The following is a 20252-nucleotide window of genomic DNA, read 5'->3' as shown; positions in this document are numbered from 1 at the left end:
GAGGATTGAACCAGCGACCTTCTTGCTGTGAGGCGACAGCACTACCTACTGTACCACTGCTTCGCCATGCACTAGACATCTTGTTATAAGCAACCATACTGTATGCTTAACATGTTTGTTTTCATGTTTGTTTATATAACTACTATTCTCATTTATAACACTCCATTTTTGCAGCTCGTTAATACACACTATGAAGACTGATTCCTGAAAGATAACAGTGACAGACAAGTCTTCGCATTGATCCAGCTGGCCAGGCCGATTACCCGCTGGTGACCTACTCACACCTGCAGTTCTCCACGATAGACGTCAAGCGTTCTCCAGCCTCCCACGTCCAGACTGCAGCTCCACACAGGAAGTTTGGCTAGAGGAATGATGGTCATGCCCAACAAAGCCTAGTTTCTCTCTAGGTTTTTTCCTTCACTTCATCAATTGTTGAAGTTTTTTCCCTTACCACTGTCTCCACTGGCTTGCTTGGTTTGGGAGTTGTGGAGCTGTGCATGCACGAATTTGCTCGCTTTAGTGTTAAAACTTTCAACAGTAAAGTTTATACCACACTAAACTAAACTAAACTGAACTTCAACTCTAAATCTGGACTTTACTAGAACTTCTATGTTAAGCGGCTTCGACACAATCTACATTGTAAAAGTGCTATAGAAAAAAAAGATGAATTTAATTGAGTAAATGAAATATTAAATCAAATTGTTTAGGTAGGCTTTTAAATTAGAATGACTTGAAATGTTAGAGAAAATTGAGAGTTAAATGTGTCTAAAAAGGTATATAAGAAATCTTATTTAGTCTAAATTTCAAAATATGAGATACTATAAATTTAATAATAATATTAGATACAGACAAATACAGTTGAATTATTAGCCCCCTTTGATTTTTTTTCTTTAATAACAACAACAATTTTAATATTGATATTAATGTTTATTTATTCGTTTTCCTTCGGCTCAGTCCCTTATTTATCAGAGGTCCCCCAAGATTATTAATAATAAAGGTCATTTTAATAATAATAATTATAATATATATATATATATATATATATATATATATATATATATATATATATATATATATATACATATATATATATATATATATATATATATATATATATATATATATATATATATATATATATATATATATAGGGCGAGGCAGTGTAGGTAGTGTTGTCATGAGTTTGAGTTTGCATGTTCTCCCTGCCTTCGCGTGGGTTTCCTCCGGGTGCTCCGGTTTCCCCCACAGTCCAAAGACATGTGGTACAGGTGAATTGGGTAGGCTAAATTGTCCGTAGTGTATGAGTGTGTGTGTGTGTGAATGTGGATGTTTCCCAGAGATGGGTTGCGGCTGGAAGGGCATCCGCTGCACAAAAAAACTTGCTGGATAAGTTGGCGGTTCATTCTGCTGTGGCGACCCCGGATTAATAAAGGGACTAAGCCGACAAGAAAATGAATTAATGAATATATATATATATATATATATATATATATATATATATATATATATATATATATATATATATATATATATATATATATATAGTTGAAGTCATAATTATTAGCCACTCTAAATTACGCAGCGGATGCCCTTCCAGCCGCAACCCATCTCTGGGAAACATTCACACACACATTCACTACAGGCAATTTAGCCTACCCAGTTCACCTGTACCACATGTCTTTGGACTGTGGGGGGAAACCGGAACACCTGGAGGAAACCCACACGAAGGCAGGGAGAACATTCAAACTCCACACAGAAACGCCAACTGAGCCGCGATTCTTGCTGTGAGGCGACAGCACTACCTACTGTGCCACTGCCTCGCCCTCTGTTAAACATCATTTGGAAAATATTTAAAATTAAATCTTGAAAAACCCGCATTATTTCTTAACAAATGTTCAGAGGACCCACAGTTGATTATTGATCATTCATTATTTTGATGCATCTTCAAACTAGATATCTAAAATTAACATGTTTAAATTAGGCCAGAACAAATAGAATTATACTAGCATCATGCAAACAAGTAGGCCTGTGTGTAATACTCACCACATGTGTTTTTCATATGTAAAAGCTCACTTAGGTCCAATTAGAAATCAGGGTGGAACAATTGATTAATCACATTTTAAATACTCATACTCTATAATCACTTTGGCCCAGAGGCCTGTTTTCTGGCTGGTCTCGGTGCGAAGCTTATACATCGCTGGTGGCTGCTGGATTTATGGAGGGCTGTAAGCTAACTTGAGTCTCATGAGTCATTCTCATAAAGCCAAGCCTGATTTCTGGCACCGTAGGGCACACTGCCAGCAGCTTCCCTAGAGGGACATGTGGGTGTTGAAGAAAACAGACTTCTCAGTGTGACTCAAAACCCAAATTCACTAGATGCTGACAGTTCGCAGGAGTCCATTACGCTTTTGTCACAGGCTTATTGAAAGCACTTGAAAAGTTATTCTGCTGAATACCAACCAGAAAGCTGCTTTGTGTTGATATTGGCACTGAAAAAAGTTATTTAGCATAAAATGTGAACTATTAAGGACCCCTATGAATCTATCAAATCTTTAATATCAAGTCTAAAAACAACATGACAGCAGTATGACAGCATCAGAACAATTCTTCTGTTATGTGTAGTTATTAATCTTATAGACATAGAAAGGCCTTTGAACAAAAGCTGCTTCCTGACAAACATCTCCTCCAGGAGTTTCCAGAGTCTGGCGTCTAAATTTCTCCTAATCATGAAGCCCACAGTGAGTCATTTATGGCGACTAGCAGCTGTGTGGTTCCTGTGTTAAGGGGGACGAGATAGCGAAAACATTGCTCATGCTGTCAGATGAACTTTTTATAGACAATCTAACAAATAATTCAGCTGTGACAACTGAAGGCAGATGCGGTGAACACTGTAAACAATGCAAATTAAAATTCTTTGTATGCCAGAAGTCGTGTTCACGTCTGTTAAATGAAGTTGAAACAGATTCACTATTGAACCCTAATATTTATCTATTTGATCATTTACACGTGGGTATGGGCTGTCTTTTGGGGGTTTACATAGTGGATATGCAGTGGATGCAAGCTGTTGTTTTAACACAGCTTTATTGTTTTAACAGTTGTAAGCACTCCTGTGAAACCGATCAAGGGAATTGTTTCAACGTGTTTCCTTTTTTCTAGAGATTTTTTTTCTGTAAGTTTGACTAAAAACATTATATATACACTATATTAACTGCTATGTACACTATATAAACTGCTATGGTCAGCATTATTAGAGCCTTTTTTAAAGTGGCTACAAAACAAACCCCTGTTGTCTAATGACTTGGTTAATTAAGCCAACTTGCCTAGTCAACCTAAATAAACTAAGTTTAATTAAGTAAATGAAACGTTATGAAACTACAAAAACATCGGCTGCGTACAAAGCCGCATACTCCCCTACTATACAGAACGTTAAAATCAGTATGTGAGCCGAGTAGTATGTATGCGAAAATCAGTATGCGAGAAGTTACCGAATGACATACTATTTCCGGCAAGATTCTGAAGTACGCATCCCATGCACGCTGCGCTATCCCATGATGCCCCGCGAGAGAATTCATAAATGGGAGTGAAGCGACGCAACTGATGCAGGTAGGGCACGTGACCAAAATGGCGGATGTAGTACCTCCGAATTCCATTCATACTTTTCACATTCAAACTGTATAGAACGTACTTTTCCAACGGCCGAGTAGTATGTTTAAATTCAAATGTAGTACCTACTGAGTAGTAGGCGGTTTCAGACACAGCCATAGTGTATTTCTAAGTGTAGAAACACTCTTCTCCCCATATGCACCTGACACAACTCCACCTTTCAAGGACTCAAAAAGAAAAACAATGTTTACTTATGCGTGTACCACAAATCATATTGCTCTACTTGTTTTTATCAACTTTAAATACTTTGTTTGCACAATATTCTTAGTATAATTATACTTGTATAGTCTGTCTAAGGTTATGAGTATAGTATAAGTACTTATAGTATATTATTACGCTACCTGACAAAAGTTTTGTAGCCTATCCAAGCTTTAATAACAACTAAAAATAACATAACTTTTAGTTGATCATTTGGTATCAGAAGTGGCTTTTTATGAAAGGCAAAGGCCTCTAGATTACGCTTATTTTACTAACATAAAATATTATCAGGCCTTGATTTTTTATTTTATTTAATTAGGACAGTAAAGTTTGACTTTGGTTAGACAAAAGTCTTGTCACTTCACAGAAACAATGTACAGTATAGAATATAAAGTCATGGTGCAGTGGAACAAGAATTAATATTGTTTATGAATAGCAAAGAAAGTCTTCTTACAGAACTCCCAGAGTTCATCAAGATTCTTTGGATTCATCCTAAATGCCTCCTCCATCTAACCCCAGACATGCTTAATAATGTCCATGTTTGGTGACTGGGCTGGCCAATCCTGGAGCACCTTGACCTTCTTTGATTTCAAGAACTTTGATGTGGAGGCTGAAGTATGGGAAGGAGCGTTATACTGCTGAGGAATTTGCCATCTCCTGTGGTTTGTAATATAATGGGCAGCAAAAATGTCAGACTCTTGATGTTACCATCCACTGGCTGATCTCTTGCACACCCCCATATATACTGAATGTTTAGTAGACTTAAACTTGAATTAGTAACATATCATGTGCAGTCATCATGTCAAAGACAAGATAAATTATTATTATACCTATATTGTGTATAAAAATGTGTTGAGTAACACTTACCTCTGTTAAACAGCTCTTCAGATATAAAAAAGAAAGACAGAATTTAGAAATGTAAAAGTTTAAAATAATTTTTATTTCGTCTTCAACTCTACCTAAGCATAGCTGAGCAATAAGTGTTTGGTACATGGTAATGGCATACCGTCACCCTCAGCATTGTTTCCTGATTCTCACATAAATTCCATAATTGTGCATAGTTAAAAACAAGCCAATCAGAACAAGTCACTGACTCTGGCATTACTCACAGGATCATTATTATGCACAACCCCAGCAGCATTGCATTGGTTGCAATGTATTACAACTATTATATTTATACATATTCCGTATTTTTACCACAGCTTTTTATACACTATGTCTTATGTATATTGGACTCTTGTCTTGAAATTGAAAATAACATAAAGGTATTGACTGATTCATTTAAGTGATTTGTTTATGATTTATTCAGGATGAGGATTTAAAAACAAGTAAAGGAGAGCTTCTCAAATTGAGCAGTCCATCTAAACGGGGTTGCACAAAATGACAATTATATATCTTTTTTTTTCTTTTCACTCTTACTTTCTTTGGACAGGCTTTTGTTTAAGACCTGCTTCTTTCCATGTAAACTTGTTAAAGATTAAGCACTGATTTAAGTAGGACGTGCTTTGAAAAACTGAAACAGCCATTTCTGAATGTGCCACTGTCCATGGTGCTGAAATTCATTACAATCTGAAGCAGAAGACCTGAAACAGCCTGACTTGATATCACAAAAGCAACAGCATTGTACAGGACAATTATAGAGAAGGCAGTGTGACTCAAGCAGTGGCAGTTCCAAGTTTCAATGTCTTTAAAATAATGGCTTGCTTTTTTTCTGCACAATATTCAACGGATTTCAACGAGTGAAGAAAACGTGTGCGATCCAAGCACTGGAATTTGCAATTTCTGATTTTAAATGAGTCATAATTTTGGAGGATGAGGAATCTTTGTTTGCTTCGCTCCTAAAAATAAACCGCTCACACCTACATGTTTGGTCCTGCTGCACTGTTATTTCTCAGCCATTGTCTGCATTCTCTACAAGATTTTTACAGGCAAGCGACATCGAACCAAATCCATTTCCTTTTCTATTGTCTTGAGTGTGACACCTCACCTGTGCTATAAATAACAAACAGAGTCAATTTGTGGTTCCTCTGGGCTTTACAGCAGAATCTGGATGGCTATTTCAGGCAGAATCAGGCTGGAAGAAGGAGGATTTGGACAGGCTTAGAACATCTGCGGGCTCTTGATAAGGGCAAAGGAGAGCTGTATCCTCAGTGCAGTGGAACAGATGAGCATTAAGCAGGCCCGGGGCTGCCTTGAGGGATATGAGCACCTAAATATCTCCACTTGCTCTTTCGCACAGTTTTATGTCTGTTCTTGATACAAAAAATAAAATGTCTTCAGGAGAATTCGATCACTTTAACTGTGAAGCCGCCAGTATACTCATGGTGAAGCTCTGTTTGGTTTGTTTTTGCTTAAAGGGATAGTTCACACAAAAATGAAAATGACCTCATCATTTACTCTCCTTCATGTGGTGTTAAACCTTTAGAGTTTTTTTATTCGTTAACACTTTCTTTTGATGGTCCATTTGAGTATTGGTAGACTGTCTGCTTAATATCTGAATACAAATATCCAACAGAAATTTAACTGACTATAAGAAACTTTGCAAGTACATGTCAACTTACACTTAACCTCACCCTAACCTAACAGTCTACTTATAATCTAATAAGAATTAGTTCGTATGTAGATGCAATGTAACTTAAATTCAACAAACAGACCGTCAAAATAAAGTGTGATCCATTCTTCTGTTAAACACAAAATAAGATATTTCAACAAATTTGTTCATTTTAAAGCAGGGGTGTCCAAAGTCAGTCCTGGAGGGCCAGTGTCCTGCTGATCTTAGCACCAGCTTGCTTCAACACACCTGCATGGAAGTTTCTAGTATATCTATTAAGGACTTGATTAGCTGGTTCAGGTGTGTTTGATTAGGGTTGGAGCTAAACTCTCCAGGACACCGGCCCTCCAGGACCGACTTTGGACACCCCTGCTTTAAAGCAAGATGCTAATAGTTTCATCCTATTTATTGATTTATGCTTAGCTAATAGTGCCCCAGCAGACCCAGAGATTGGCTGGGTATATTAGGCTGTGGTAAAACCCAACTGTTTCAAGCTGCAATCACATTAGAGTTTGAGCATGCAAAATTCTGTTGTGCGGCGCTGCGAAAAGGGGTGGGATTAAACAAGCTTATTAGACATTTTTAAAAGCGAGCGATTGCTCCATGTTTTAAATTTCTGCCCAGAGATGTCATGTTTTTATCCTCGATTGGTCTCACGCAGTCAAGTGATGCGATTTCGCAGGTCAGAGTTCACCAAGCTTGAACTTTGCACCGCAGCAACCTGCGAAACTTGACGCATGACCCCGCATTTCCGGTCTGACGCATTCGCATGTGTATGAATGGAAGTCTATGGGAAAAGCCCAGTGTAACCGCAGCTTAACTCTACAGAAACTTAAAAATGTTTCGATTGCCAGTGGGGTTGAGTTTCCTATATAGGAGACTAACACTGAGCGGACTCCAACTCCCAGAACCCCCTGCGCTCATCAACCCTGATAACAGCTGATAATACTCTGCACACAGACACAGCTGCTGCTCATTTACACTGATTACATGGACTATATATACACCTCTTATTCAGTCATTCAGGGCTGAGTCTTGTTTTATCCATGAACATTACAAAGCATTTTCCTGGTTGTCTTCCTGTGTTTTGATCCTTGCTTTGTAGTTTGTTCATCCTTGTCTGCCGCCTGTATTGTGTTCCTCTGCTTGTACTACTGACTATGACTCTTGATTACCTCTACATACCTGTGTGCCCTGTATTGACCATTGCTTTGCTGAACTTTCTATTAAAACCTGCATTTGGATCTGCAAGTCTGCTCCCAGTGTTTCCTGCGTTGCAATAAAATAAACGTATTTAAAAATATATTTTTATTTTAATACTTTACAAAAAATTTATAAAATGTACTGTACAAAAAAAGTAACAAAAATACACCAATTGTAACAAATTAAGATGCGATTTTAAAAACAAAACAAAACTGGTGTACAGTTAAAGGAGACACAAATACACATACATTAAGGAAGTTTAATCAGCAAAACAAGTGAGTATACCGAGGATATACGCGATTATTGATCCTCGGAAGTAATACCCAAACAGCTCATGGAAAAAAAGTAGGCCTACGGAGTATATACATATACACACATGATACATCCTATACATTAACTCACATGATACACTGTAAACAATTACACAAATAATACATATCCATACATATGAACACATGATACACTCTATACTTATACACACAATATACTCCTGTCAGGATCTGGGATAGAACCTGTCTCTGGTGTGGGAGATGAGTCACGTAACCACTGAGCTCCATACATTTACACATGATACACTCCTGTCAGGGTCTGGGATAGAACACGCATGCAAACATAATACACTTTATACATATACACTCATGACTCTACACATATACAGTCTATACATATGTAATACACTCTATGTATGCACACATGATACACTCCGGACAACAAATCACTTTATACATAGACTCACATGGTACACTCTTTACATATAAACTCATGATACACTCTATACATACACACACGTCATATTCTACACATATAGACACACTGTATACATATGCACACATAATATTTTCCATACATGCACTCTAATACACAGTACACTACATATATAATCACACATGTTACACTGTATACATATACACATATGATGCAACATCCATCCATATATATATACAACATGCACTCTATACATAAAAACTCATGAAACACTTCTAGGATAGAACCTTGGTCTCTGGCAGGAAAGCTAAATCACTTAACCACTAAGCTATTGAAAGTTGAAATGGCTGAACAACAAAATGTAATAAGAGACAAAGTCAGGCACGGCAAATATAAACACACGATACAGTCCAGTCAGTGTCTGGTAAAAAACCTGGTTCTCTGGTGTGAGAGGTGAGTTATGTAACCACTAAGCTACTGGAATTAAAGAATACTCCAGACATTTACATACGATACACCACTGTCAGGGTCTAGTATAGAACACACATGATACATTTTATACACTCCAATCAACAAATCACATGGATTGACATGACACACTCTACACATATACATACACATCATATATACATGTACAGATGATACATTTTATACACAGTATATATTTTTTACATTTACACAATACACTACATATGGCCACATGATACCCTTTATACATATACACACAAGATACATTTCATACATTATACATTATGCACACATGATACACATATCCACATATAATACATACACATGCTGCACTCCATACTTATACACATGACATACTCCTGTCAGCAGGCCCGGATTGGCTAATCGGGAGAACAGGGAGAAATCCCGGTGGGCCGGTACGTTTTTTTTGCCGCGAGGGCCGGTGTCCCTAGCTCCAGAATCTGTTGTTCTCAGCAGTCACACTTTTTAAATTAATTAATTTATTTACTTGACCACAGTCTTCTTATTCATTATTTTACTGCAGCTCTGCTCTTTTTATATATAACCAGCCTGCAGGTTAATGATGATATAACTCAGATGAGTCACATCTCAACAAACAACTGTTGTGGCCCAGTGGTTAGCACGTTAGATTACGATGCTGCCGATCCGGGTTTAATCCTTGTCTGAGTATGTAATCATTTTTATTGTTACGACATACAATACTGTAAGTGTTGTTGAACATTTGAAGTTCTACAGCAGCTGTACGCTTAAAAAAAGACGTGATAGTGTCATTAGAAACGGAATTGAAAATGACCTTATTTTAATATTGTCAGTCGTGAACTGAGGTGGGCCGGTCCGAGGCTTGAAACTCCAGGGCTGAAAAGGAGTCCCACTCCAGCCCTGCCTGTCAGGATCTGGGATAGAACCTGGGTCTCCTGCATGAAAGGTGAGACACTTAACCACTGAGCTGCGGTAAGTTAAAATAGCCAAGCAACAAAAGGCAATAAGAGACAAAGTTAGGCAAGGCAAAAAAAAAAAAAAAAACACAACACACTTTATAGATAAAACTCATGATACACTCTATAAATATACTCATCTGTCAGGATCTGGAATAGAACCTGGGTCTCCAGCATGAGAGGTGAATCACCCTACCACTGAGCTACAGACAGCTGAAACATACAGACAACAAAAGGCAATAAGAGACAAAGTAAGGCACAGCAAAAAATACACGATAAACTCTTTACATAGAGACTCATGATAGCCTCTGTATATACAATACACTACAGTTTGGTTCTGAGATAGAACCTGGGTCTATTGCGTGATAGGTGAGTCACTTAACCACTAAGCTAATGGAAGTTGAAGCATCCAACAACAAAAGGCAATAAGAGACAAAGTTAGGCCAGGCAAAAAATACACACTACCCTTTATAGATAAAACCCATGAGACACTCTACCAGGAAGTGGGACAGAACCTGGGTGTAAAGAAACTTGAAATAATGTGTTACTTTGTTTATGATTTTGAATTTATTTATTTCTTTATTTTTTATGTTTTGTTGTATTTTGTATACGGGTTGATTTTTTGAATGAATTACGTTGTTTGGGGACTTTGATTATGACGTCAAAATTGCGGAGTTTACCGGATGTATAAATTGCGTGTAGGAGTGAATGAAAACTATGGAACGCTAGGAAAAACACGGTAAAAGGGGTACATGTATATGGTAGCTTCACGGGTTCCTCCTTCATGAGTTATAGCTCCTGGTTTGATGGAAAAAATAAGGTAATTTGGTTTATTTGTTTATCGTTTAATTGTTGATGTTGACTTAGCGTTAATTTTCGGGATTTATTTGTATTTGTTGTTTGTTTTCTCTCTAGTTCTTACGGTGATTCACGAATGAATAATGTGAACAAATTCTATGAAGTGTGACCAATAAACTAATCGTGAACATCAGTGGAAGACTTAGTCATCTTTTAACCAGGACGCAACAGTAAGAACTTATTTTATCAGCCCGGCAACCTTGTCAACAAGATGAGCTGCGTTGCTTCACTTGGAGGAAAAGGCGACGTTGCTCCTTCTGGCTTTTCTGCTTTCGATTGCGTTGGGAACTGCGTGATCGTCGCGGCTGATGATGGATCAAAAGATCAACTAAGTTAAAGGACTCGGCTCAGCGTGTAGCAAGCAAACGGGGTCGAATGAACTGGATAAGGAAGTCCGGTTTGTTTACATGGACCGCAGTGAGTACTATGGATTGAACTGTTTATCAGATGAGTTCTGAATGGACAACTTTGCTTTAGGTTTCATATTTAAGCTTGCAATGGACATTAGCGTGTTTTCACTTTATTAATGGACTGAATATTGAGTAATTTCATATTTGTGTGATGATTTCTTAATGTGTTCAGTTTGTATTTTCCTGATTGTCACACCGATTGTGTACGTTACTGAATGTGAATGTTGCCAATATTTGTTCTTTAAGCGTAAATATAAAAAGAGAAAATGTCGAAGTCAGATGCAGGTGTAAACGATCTAAATAAGCAAGTGGATGATTGTGTTGATACTCAAAGTGAAAATGTGCGTCACTCAAAACGTGTTCCCATTCTTACAGAAAAAATGCAGTCATACCAACAGGAAGAGTCACAAAAAAGAGAAAAAAGAATTACTCGTTTATATGATAAGTGGAAAGTTGAGGCCCGTAGTGCTCGTGAACGTCTTAAAACTGATATTACAGTGACTCAATTAACTATGGTAATTGATGATTTAGAGGCAGCAAAAAACAATGTTTTAAAGGAATATGATGATTTCAGAAACCGTATGTTACCCACTATGGAAATGAGACGAAAAATTGATGCGTGTGAAGCTGTCACCGCTGATATCATTAAAATAATTCATGGAAGGATATCAGGTGTGGATGAAGAATTTGATGCTGAAAGGGAAAGGGGGCGTCTTCAAATGTTGTTAGATCACAAGCATGCACGCTCAATTTTTGGGTCAACTGTTTCATGCGTCAGTCAAGGGACTAGCAGTCATTCTAGTCAATGCAGTCATTCTAGTCAATGCTCTGTCGTTTCTAGTTTAGCAGCTAAAAGAGTAGATGCTGCTGCAAATCTAGCGGCTAAGCAAGCTGTTTATGATTCTTTATTAGAAGAAACAAAACATAAGGAAAGGATACAACAATTGGAAGAGCAGCATAAAAGGGCTATTGAAGCAGAAGTGAAAGAGTTGGAGCGGATACAAGCGAAAAAAGATGTAAAGGCTGCACAAGCTAAATTGGAGGTTTATGACAAAGAGATCGTTAAAGAAGCTATGTCATTTTCAGAATGTGTTAAGATTAAAAGCAAGCAAGATGCTTCTTTGGTAAAACTTGAAAGAAAGCAAGGTGCATCACAAACTCAAGTGACTTCTGGGATACCCATTTCAGCTTCTGTCTTTCAGGACAGTCTTGCCTTAAATCGATTGCCAGTACCGGAACCTCCAGTTTTTACAGGAGATCCTATTCGATTTATTGAGTGGAAAATTTCATTCATTGCACTTATTGAAGGAAAATGTACCTCGTCTGCTGAAAAATTGTTTTATCTTAAAAGGTATGTGAGTGGCCCTGTGAGTAGAGCTTTGGAGGGCATTTTCTTTCGAACTGATGACGAAGCATATCACGACGCCTGGGAGAAACTAAATGGTCGCTATGGTCAGCCATTTTCCATTCAAAGAGCCTTTAGAGAAAAATTAGCTAATTGGCCAAAAATTAGTTCAAAGGATGCAATGGGTCTTCGCAACTTCTCTGACTTTCTGAGTGCATGTGAAAATGCCATGCCTCATGTCAAAGGCCTTCAGATTCTGAATGATTACCAAGAAAACCAAAAACTTGTTCAGAAATTGCCGGACTGGGCAGCCAGTCGATGGAATCGACAAGTCACACAAGTTTTAAGTCAAAATCAAGAATTCCCGGACTTTAAGGAATTCTGTGCGTTTGTGTTGACAGAGGCAGAAACAGCTTGTAATCCAGTAACATCCTATCAAGCTCTTCATGATTTAAGTCCCATCGTTGACAAACTCACTTTGAAGGAAACAAAAAGGAATAAGGCTCAAGTTTTTAACACTCAAATGAAACATGAAATTCAGAAATCATTTAAATCAGAAACAAGAGCTCCTTGTCTGTTGTGCAAAAAAGGTAATCATCAGCTCAATAACTGTCCTGACTTCTATAGTAAATCATTGGAAGAACGGCGAAGGTATGTTCAAGAGCAAAAACTGTGTTATGGGTGTTTGAAAACAAGACATATAGCAAGTGAATGTCGTCATCGTCTTGCTTGTGATGTTTGTCAAAGAAAGCATCCTACGTGTTTGCATGATGCTAACTTTGTAAGAAGAATTAAGTCGGAGCCTGTGACGGAGTCTTCATTTCGAAGTATTCCTAATAACAGCACGGATGCAGTTGCTTTGAGTGTAGCAGGTGAAGGGCAAACTGTGAATACTTCAATGATTTTGCCCGTATGGATATCGACTAAGGAGAACCCTGATTGTGAAAAACTTGTGTATGCGCTTCTTGACTCCCAAAGCGATACCACATTTGTTGATCAAGAAATAAGTAATTTCCTTAAAGCACAGTCAAGTCCAGTAAAACTGAAACTAACTACTATGCTTGGTAAGGATACCATTGTACAAAGTGAGAGAGTATTAGGGCTACAAGTGCGAGGGTATGAGTTTGGTGATTTTGTAGATCTTCCTCCTGCTTATACCAGAGATTATATCCCTGTGAATCGTCAGAATATTCCTACTTGTGAAGTAGCAAAAAATTGGAATCATCTATCAAGTATTGTGGATAAAGTTCCACCATTAAAGGATTGTGAGATTGGTTTATTAATAGGGTACAACTGCCCTCGGTCTATGGCTCCTCGAGAGGTGATCGTTGGGAAGAAGGACGAACCTTTTGCTGTACGAACTGATTTGGGATGGAGTATCGTTGGACGTTCATCTCCACGTCTTGATTTGCCAAAGGAGAGTAGTTTATGTCATCGCCTTGCGGCCAAGGAACTTCCTCCTGTCACTCCTGCTGACGTAATTCGCGTTCTTGAAACTGACTTTAAAGATATTAGTGAAGAAGGTATGAAGGTATCACAAGATGACATTCTCTTCATTAATAAGTTGAAAGAAGTCATTCACAAAAATGTGCATGGGCATTATGAGATGCCATTACCTTTCAAAGAAAGGCCTATTCTACCAAATAACAAACAATTGGCTGTAGTTAGGCTTGACCATCTCAAAAGAAGGTTGGCGAAGGATGAAAGATATAAGGAACAGTATAAGGAGTTCATGAGCGAGATCATTCAAAGAGGGGATGCGGAAGAGGTGATTGATAACGGAAAAGGAGGAGAAACATGGTATTTGCCTCATCACGGTGTCATTAGTCCAAAAAAGCCCAATAAGTTGCGAGTCGTGTTTGATTGTTCAGCAAGGTTTAACGGTTATTCATTGAACGATCACTTACTTCAAGGGCCTGACTTGATTAATAGTTTGATTGGCATTCTAATGAGATTTCGGCAACATCCTGTTGCGCTTATGTGTGATGTAGAGAAAATGTATCACCAATTTCATGTGAATGAATCTGACCGAGATTATCTTCGATTCCTTTGGTGGAAGGATGGAAAATTCAATCAGAATCCTCTTGAGTTTCGTATGAAGGTCCATATTTTTGGAGCCGCCTCTTCTTCAGGGTGCGCAAATTTTGGCTTGAAGCACATCGCAAATGAGAACAGTCATCTATATCCTCTAGGTTCAGAATTTGTATTGAAGAATTTCTATGTAGACGATGGAGTTACTAGTGTGAAAGACGCAGAGATGGCAGTTAAGGTTGTTGATGAAGCAAGGAAGCTTTGTGCAATGGGTGGTTTGCGATTGCATAAATTCATGTCGAATAATGACACCGTCTTGAACGATATTCCTATGTCTGAGCTTGCATCTGATGCTAAGGAGTTGGAGTTTGCATCTGAGTTGCCATTGGAAAGAGCTCTTGGAATACAGTGGCAAAGAAATTTGGATTGTTTCAAGTTTAATGTCAAATTGCAACAACAACCTGCCACTCGTCGTGGAATATTATCCACCATTGCATCCGTATACGATCCATTAGGATTTATAGCTCCTATTCTATTTAATGGAAAGAAAATTTTGCAGGAGATATGCAAGCGTGGTGCTGGATGGGATGATTTTTTGTCAAAGGAAGTTCAGCTACGGTGGGAGCAATGGAAGCAAGATCTTATCAACTTGCAAGAAATAAACATACCAAGAACATATGTACCTAACGATTTTGGTACTATTGTTAAGGTAGAGTTGCATCACTTCTCAGATGCTAGCACTTCCGGGTATGGCCAATGCTCTTATTTGAGATTTTGCAATGAAGATGGAGATGTGCACTGTGCTTTGGTTATGGGAAGATCAAGAGTATCACCTCTGAAGGTCGTCACAATCCCCAGACTAGAATTAACAGCTGCAGTCATTTCTGTTGAAGTAAGCAATGTGCTTAAAAGAGAGCTTGATTATGTTGATGTGGAGGAATTATTTTGGACCGATTCAAAAGCAGTGTTAGGATACATAAGGAATGAAGCTCGTAAGTTTCAAACTTTTGTGGCAAATCGTGTACAGAGAATACAGCTTAGCACAACCCCACAACAATGGAGGTATGTCCCTTCTGAAGAAAATCCTGCTGATCATACCTCGAGAGGATTAAATGTTCAACAATTGCTGTCGTCAATCTGGTTTTCTGGCCCAATGTTCTTATGGAAGAAAAACTTACCAAATCCAGAAGACCCAAAGGTAGAGATCTCCTTAGAGGATCCAGAAGTGAAGTTCGCACAAGTCTTTAAGACTGAAGGCACTGACGAAGTGAATTTGATTGATCGTATAGCTAAATTTTCTTCGTGGTCACGAGCAATTAGGGCTATTGCTCGACTTATGAGAAGAGCTTGCAAAGATAAATCAAATCACCTGAGCACTACATCTGAACGACAAAGGGCTGAATTGCATATTGTTAAATGCTTGCAAAGTCATGCTTATAAAGGTGAGTTGGGGAGGCTGGAGAAGGGAATGGATGTTTCGCCCCAATCTCAACTGTATCCTCTTGGTTCAGTCATTGATGAAAATGGAGTGCTTAAGGTGGGAGGTCGACTTCGTCACTCAGACTGTTTAGAGTCTTTAAAATATCCTGTCATTATTCCAAAAAATCACTCCGTTACCAAAATGATCATTGCACATTGTCATGAAAAGATCAAACATCAAGGAAAGGGATTTACCAATAATGAAATTAGGTCTTGTGGATATTGGATTCCAGGGATTGGTAGAGCTGTTGCTTCGTATATCAAAGGATGTGTTACATGTAGAAAACTTAGAAGATCCACAGAGGTGCAGAAAATGGCTGATTTGCCATCAGAGCGAGTAATTCCATCACCTCCATTCAAGTATACCGGTATGGATTGTTTCGGACCACTCTTTGTCAAACAGGGAAGAAGTGTGTGCAAGCGGTATGGCCTAATCTTAACTTGTTTGTGCTCGCGCTCTGTGCATATTGAAATGCTCACGGACATGTCGACGGATTCCTTTATTAATGCATTACGCTGTTTTATTGCCATCAGGGGTGCTGTGCAGCAAATTCGATCTGATCAAGGAACAAACTTCGTTGGTGCAAAAAATGAATTCAAAAGGGCACTTGAAGAAATTGACGCAGAGAGATTGAGAGTATTCTTATCTGAAAGACAATGTGACTTTGTGATGAATGCGCCACATGCTAGCCATGCAGGTGGAGTATGGGAGCGTCAGATCAGAACTGTGAAATCAGTTTTAAATTCCATACTCTCACTTCATTCAGCGCGATTGAATGATTCTTCTTTGCGAACCTTTCTCTATGAAACTATGGCGATAGTAAATAGTAGACCTCTCACTGTTGATTGTTTAACTGATCCTGAAAGTTTGAGACCAATCACTCCAAATCATCTACTTACGTTGAAGTCAACAGTTGCTTTACCCCCTCCAGGCAATTTTAAGGATGATGAATATGCTCGCAAAAGGTGGAGACAAGTGCAACATTTATTGGAGCAATTCTGGAGTCGCTGGCGCAAAGAATATCTTGCAAATCTAGCAGTCAGACAAAAATGGCACGTTCCTAAGAGAAATATTCAGATTGGTGATATTGTTATTGTGAAAGATGATGATTTGCCGAGAAATCAGTGGAGATTGGGTAGAGTAAAGGAGGTTACTGTTAGTACCGACGGATTGGTCAGAAAAGCAAAAATATGTCTAGGGGATTCAAAACTAGATACGAAAGGCAAACGTCTTGGCAAGCCCTCAGTAATTGAAAGACCTATACAAAAACTCGTGCTGTTGCTAGAGTTCAACTAGTATCCCAATGTTATACTGTTTTTTGGGTGTAAAAATTGGTGCTTTGCTTAGACTGAGCTTTCAAATTCTGTGAGTGCTAGAGTGTTTGTGTGGAAATCATTTATGGCTTATATGTATTGTATGATTTGGTGGGAGTGTAAAGAAACTTGAAATAATGTGTTACTTTGTTTATGATTTTGAATTTATTTATTTCTTTATTTTTTATGTTTTGTTGTATTTTGTATACGGGTTGATTTTTTGAATGAATTACGTTGTTTGGGGACTTTGATTATGACGTCAAAATTGCGGAGTTTACCGGATGTATAAATTGCGTGTAGGAGTGAATGAAAACTATGGAACGCTAGGAAAAACACGGTAAAAGGGGTACATGTATATGGTAGCTTCACGGGTTCCTCCTTCATGAGTTATAGCTCCTGGTTTGATGGAAAAAATAAGGTAATTTGGTTTATTTGTTTATCGTTTAATTGTTGATGTTGACTTAGCGTTAATTTTCGGGATTTATTTGTATTTGTTGTTTGTTTTCTCTCTAGTTCTTACGGTGATTCACGAATGAATAATGTGAACAAATTCTATGAAGTGTGACCAATAAACTAATCGTGAACATCAGTGGAAGACTTAGTCATCTTTTAACCAGGACGCAACACTGGGTCTTTGGGGTAAGATGTGAGCCATATAACCACTAAGCTTCTGGAATTAAAGAATCCAAACAACAAAAGGCAATAAGAGACAAAGTTAGGCAGGGCAAAAAAATATATAATAAATAAAAACAATATGCACTCTATACATAAAAAATCAAGACACACTCTATACTTATACACACCTGTCCCAACCTGGGTCTCTGGCAGGAAAGGTAAGTCACATAACCACTAAGCAATTGGAAGTTGAATTTCCTGACCAACAAAAGGTAATAAGAGACAAAGTTAGGCAAGGCAAAAATATACTTGATACACTCTATACCAGGGGTGGCCAACCCTGTTCCTGGAGAGCCACCTTCCTGCAGATTTCAGTTGCAACCCATGTCAAACACACCTGCCTGTAATTATCACGAGGTGTTCAGGTCCTAATTAATTGGTTCAGGTGTGTTTAATATGGGTAGCAACTGAAATCTGCAGGAAGCTGGCTCTCCAGGAACAAGGTTGGCCACCCCTGCTCTATACATAAAATCTCAGGATACACTCTAGACATACACACTCCTTTCAGGATCAGGAATAGAACCTAAGTCTATTGCATGAGAGGCGAGTCACATAACTACTGAGCTACTGGTAGTTGAAGCAACCAACAACAAAAGGCAATGAGAGACATTGTTAGGCAAGACAAAAAATTAAACAATACTCTCTATACACAAAATCTCATGATACACTATACAAATACAGGATCTAGGATAAAACCTGGGTGTATCGAATATTGAATTACTCCATACGTAGACTCACATGATACACATACTCATTCTACACATATAGACACACTCCATTAGTATGCACACATGATATGTTCTATACATATGAACTCATGATACACTCTATACATATACACTCCAAACATAAGCACACATGATACAACCTATACATGGACTCACGAGAAACACTTTATACATACACATGATACATCATCCAAATATAAACACACAATACAGTCCAGTCAGTCATGTAACCACTGAGCTCCAGATACACCACTCTCAGGGTTTAGTATAGAACACACATGATACATTTTATACACACGATACACTCCAATCAGCAAATCACATGGATAGACATGACACACTCTACAGATGATACATTTTATACACAGTATACATTATAACCTGTACACAGTATAACCTGGGTCTCCAGCATGAGAGGTGAAACACTTATCCACTGAGCTACGGGAAGTTGAAGCACTCAGACAACAAAAGCTAATAAGACACAAAGTTAGGCATAGCAAAAAAATACACTATAAACTCTATACATAAAATCTCAAGGTACATTTTAGGGACATAAACACCTGTCAGGATCTGGGATAGAACCTAAGTCTATCAAATAAATACCCTTCCTGGTAGGTGTGTAGAGTGTATCATGGGTTTTATCAATAAAGGGTAGTGTGTATTTTTTGCCTGGCCTAACTTTGTGTCTTATTGCCTTTTGTTCAAGGAATATTTCAGCTTCCGGTAGGTCAGTGGTTAAGTGTCTCATCTTTCATGCAGGAGACCCAGGTTCTATCCCAGATCCTGACAGGAGTATGTGGAGTGCAGCATGTGGATATGTGTATCATGTGTGCATATATGGAGTGTATGTATAATGTATGAAATGTATCTTGTGTGTATAAAATGTATAATCTGTATATGTGTGTCATGTCAATTCATGTGATTTGTTGATTGGAGTGTATCATGTGTGTATAAAATGTATCATATGTGTTCTATACTAGACCCTTAAAGTGGTGTATTGTATGTAAATGTCTGGAGCTCAGTGGTTACATAACTCACCTCTCACACCAGAGACCCAGGTTTTTTACCAGACACTGACTGGACTGTATCGTGTGTTTATATTTGGATGATGTAGCATGTGCGTGTATGTATAAAGTGTTTCTCGTGAGTCTATATAAAGGTTGTATCATGTGTGCTTATGTTTGGAGTGTATATGTATAGAGTGTATCATGAGTTCATATGTATAGAGCATATCATGTCTGCATACGTATGGAGTGTGTCTATATGTGTAGAATGAGTATGTGTATCATGTGAGTCTACGTATGGAGTGATTCAACATTCGATACACCCAGGTTTTATCCTAGATCCTGTATTTGTATAGTGTATCATGAGATTTTGTGTATAGAGAGTATTGTTTAATTTTTTGTCTTGCCTAACAATGTCTCTCATTGCCTTATGTTGTTGGTTGCTTCAACTACCAGTAGCTCAGTAGTTATGTGACTCGCCTCTCATGCAATAGACTTAGGTTCTATTCCTGATCCTGAAAGGAGTGTTTATGTCTAGAGTGTATCCTGAGATTGTATGTATAGAGCAGAGGTGGCCAACCTTGTTCCTGGAGAGCCAGCTTCCTGCAGATTTCAGTTGCTACCCATATTAAACACACCTGAACCAATTAATTAGGACCTGAAC

The 20252-nt window shown here is 38.2% G+C and overlaps 1 protein-coding gene across 1 annotated transcript; it reads left to right on the top strand.

Moving 5' to 3' along the window:
• The first annotated feature begins 10445 nt into the window (after positions 1–10445).
• On the top strand, positions 10446–17770 carry LOC147842093 (uncharacterized). Its single transcript, XM_087270699.2, has 2 exons — positions 10446–10564; positions 10660–17770. Exon 2 carries the CDS (start codon positions 11279–11281, stop codon positions 17162–17164), a length of 5886 nt encoding a protein of 1961 aa, XP_087126825.1. The 5' UTR covers positions 10446–10564; positions 10660–11278; the 3' UTR covers positions 17165–17770.
• Positions 17771–20252: the final 2482 nt, after the last annotated feature.

Source organism: Danio rerio, chromosome 10, assembly GCF_052040795.2.
Source record: "Danio rerio strain M-AB ecotype USA chromosome 10, GRCz13ab, whole genome shotgun sequence".
Taxonomy (NCBI): Eukaryota; Metazoa; Chordata; class Actinopteri; order Cypriniformes; family Danionidae; genus Danio; species Danio rerio.
Note: the sequence above shows the minus strand (reverse complement) of the source record. Positions and strands in the feature narration are given on the sequence as shown.